The 2,576-nt window shown below is 60.0% G+C and overlaps 1 protein-coding gene across 1 annotated transcript; it reads left to right on the top strand.

The window, feature by feature from the left end:
- Window positions 1-575: 575 nt before the first annotated feature.
- LOC104546565 (transcription elongation factor A protein 3-like) lies at window positions 576-2,372 on the top strand (the record flags this gene model as incomplete). The annotated part of the gene is given in 5 exon segments (XM_010191987.1): window positions 576-632; window positions 1,231-1,385; window positions 1,865-2,011; window positions 2,114-2,196; window positions 2,198-2,372. Coding segments are annotated over 5 exon segments (617 nt in total), but the record flags the coding sequence as incomplete, so codon positions are not given.
- Window positions 2,373-2,576: the final 204 nt, after the last annotated feature.

A 2,576-nucleotide genomic window follows, 5' to 3' on the forward strand; every position in this document is an offset into this window, starting at 1 on the left:
TGGGGGGGCTGGGGCTGGGGGGTGATGGAATTGGGGAAGTGATGGAGCTGGGCAGTCATGGGGTTTGGGAGGCGATGGAGTTTGGGCTGTAATGGAGCTTGGGAGGTGATGATGTTTGGGAGGTGATGAAGCTGGGGGTGATGGTGTTTAAGAAGTGATGGAGTTGGAGGGTGATGGAGTTGGGGGGTGCTGGAGCCCAAACAGGACTGTTTCTCCCATGGGACAGCCCTAGTAGGAGCAATCCTACAGTAACAAGCGAGGCTCTGCATCCTGGGGCACCCCAAGGCAGCAAACTCAGCCCAGACTTGCAACTAAACCACAGCTGTAGCTCAGAGCCTGGTGTTCAGCCCCAAAAATGAAAGAAAAGGAGGTTGACAGGGGCTCCAGTAGGGGGCTTGGATGGCATCTTCATAAGGAAGTTAATTCTGGGTTCAGGTTAGGTACAAAAGCAGTTTTTTTAGAGGTAGAGGTGCCTGAGACAAGGTGAGATGAGGGGGTTTTTTTGGGAGGGTTTCTCAGTGAAACCTGGCTGGTTTCACACTCAAAAGTCACCCCTCGGCCTCTCTGCCCTGTAGACGACTACAAGGAGTTTGGTGTCAACTGTGAGAAGATGGCATCCGAGATCGAAGATCATATCCTTTTTGGGGCTGAGGGTCCTCGGGGTCTGTCTGCTGGGGGACACTCTCATGGTGATGGGGACAGGGACAGAAGGTGCCGGGCTCTGCTGTCCCAGTTGCCTGCAGAGGGAGCCCAGACCCCGGTCAGAGGCTGATCCAGAGCAGAGTAGAGCATCCCCATGGCTCCTGCCTTAGTCTGGGGGTCTGTGCCCCCAAATCTCTCTGCTCAGTGATCTGCCATCATCCCTGGGAAAATAAAACCCGAACCCAGCCCAGGTCTCTTTTCTGAGCCTGCTCTGGGTGCCCGTGGCTCTTGGTCCATTGTGGTGCCCAGGCTGTGCTGTGTTGGCAGGGATGGAGCCAGCTCAAGGTTTGGGGTCTCCTGGCAGCCCCCCGAGACCAGACCCAGCCCCAGGGTGGTTTGCCCTCCTCTAAATCCTTCAATTTGATCCCACAATTGGTTCCTCAGGGAGCAAAGTCCAGTCGAGGTCGGTCACCTCCATGCACACGTGGGCCCTGGTGACAGTGGCACCACCGAGCCCAGAACAGCAACGGGTGCCCCCAGGATGGGCACCCCCTCAGCTCACCCCCTTGATTCCTTGACAGCCCCCACATATCTTCCAGGAGCTGAAGAGCACAGACATGAAGTATCGCAACCGGGTGCGGAGCAGGATCAGCAACCTGAAGGACCCCAAAAACCCCGGCCTGCGGAGGAACGTGCTCTGTGGGGCCATCCCACCCAGCCTCATCGCCCGCATGACGGCCGAGGTGGGCAGCGGGGTGGGGGACACGAGGTGGGCTTTTGGGGACCACGTCCATGCTCTGCTTCTGCTCTTGGAGGCTGTGGTGTTGCCCAGGGGCTGGCTGGGTCTTGGCTCTGTGGTGGCCACACTGAGCTTGGCCCAGCGTCTTTCCTGGTGCTGGTTGGGTCATGGGGAGCATCAGGCAGAGGGACAAAGCTGGGGACACTGCCTGGTCCCCCCAGAACCCCCCCAGCCCATCACAGAGCTGTGTGAGGGATGTCACACCAGCAGGACTCAGGTTTGGGGGTCCTCATTCCTTCTCCTTCTCCTGTGGAGAGCCCAGCTTCCTCCCGGGGAGCCAGGTCCTTGCAGGCAGCAGTTTTGGTTTGAGAATGGGGTGATTTCCTCATCTGAATGGTCCTGAGCCCTCCAGCAAACACAGAGCAGGATCGGTGCTGGTCCTGGAGAGGACGGGAGGGTGATGGACCCTGGTGGCGATGGCAGGAGATGGCCAGCGATGAGCTGAAGGAGCTGAGGAACGCCATGACTCAGGAGGCCATCCGGGAGCACCAGATGGCCAAGACGGGCGGCACCGTCACCGACCTCTTCCAGTGCGGCAAGTGCAAGAAGAAGAACTGCACCTACAACCAGGTCAGCCCTGCAACACCCCCAGGGTGCCCCCCTGCCCCAAAGGACCCCAATTTGGGGGATGCTGAAGGGTCCCTGCTGACCTGGCCCCCCACTGCTCCCCAGGTGCAGACGCGCAGCGCAGATGAGCCCATGACCACATTCGTGCTGTGCAATGAATGTGGGAACCGCTGGAAGGTCTGTGCCCAACCAAGGGGGATCTGGGTACCCCAACCCATCCCTGGGGGGTGGCAGAGCCCCCCAAAATGGTGCCACGAGGCTGGGTGAGGCCTCACCGCTCGCCCTGGGCTCTGCTTCTCCCGCAGTTCTGCTGACGGCGCCCAGCGATGGGGCTGGAGGGGACGTGGTGCCAGGGACGCTGTGACGGCTGCAGCTGGGGTGGGGAGGGAGGGGGATGGGGTGGCACCAGCCCCAGTCCCAGCTCCCTGCTTCCTTGAACTGGGATCCCTCCGACATCCTGGGGAGCTCCGGCCACAGACTGGTTTGGTCAGGCAGAATTCAAGTAAATACCTGCCCTTGTAGTGGGAGCCCACTGGGAACGGTCACATCCCTGGAAATGGAGACTGGT

Source organism: Mesitornis unicolor, unplaced genomic scaffold, assembly GCF_000695765.1.
Source record: "Mesitornis unicolor isolate BGI_N332 unplaced genomic scaffold, ASM69576v1 scaffold44340, whole genome shotgun sequence".
Classification (NCBI taxonomy): Eukaryota; Metazoa; Chordata; class Aves; order Mesitornithiformes; family Mesitornithidae; genus Mesitornis; species Mesitornis unicolor.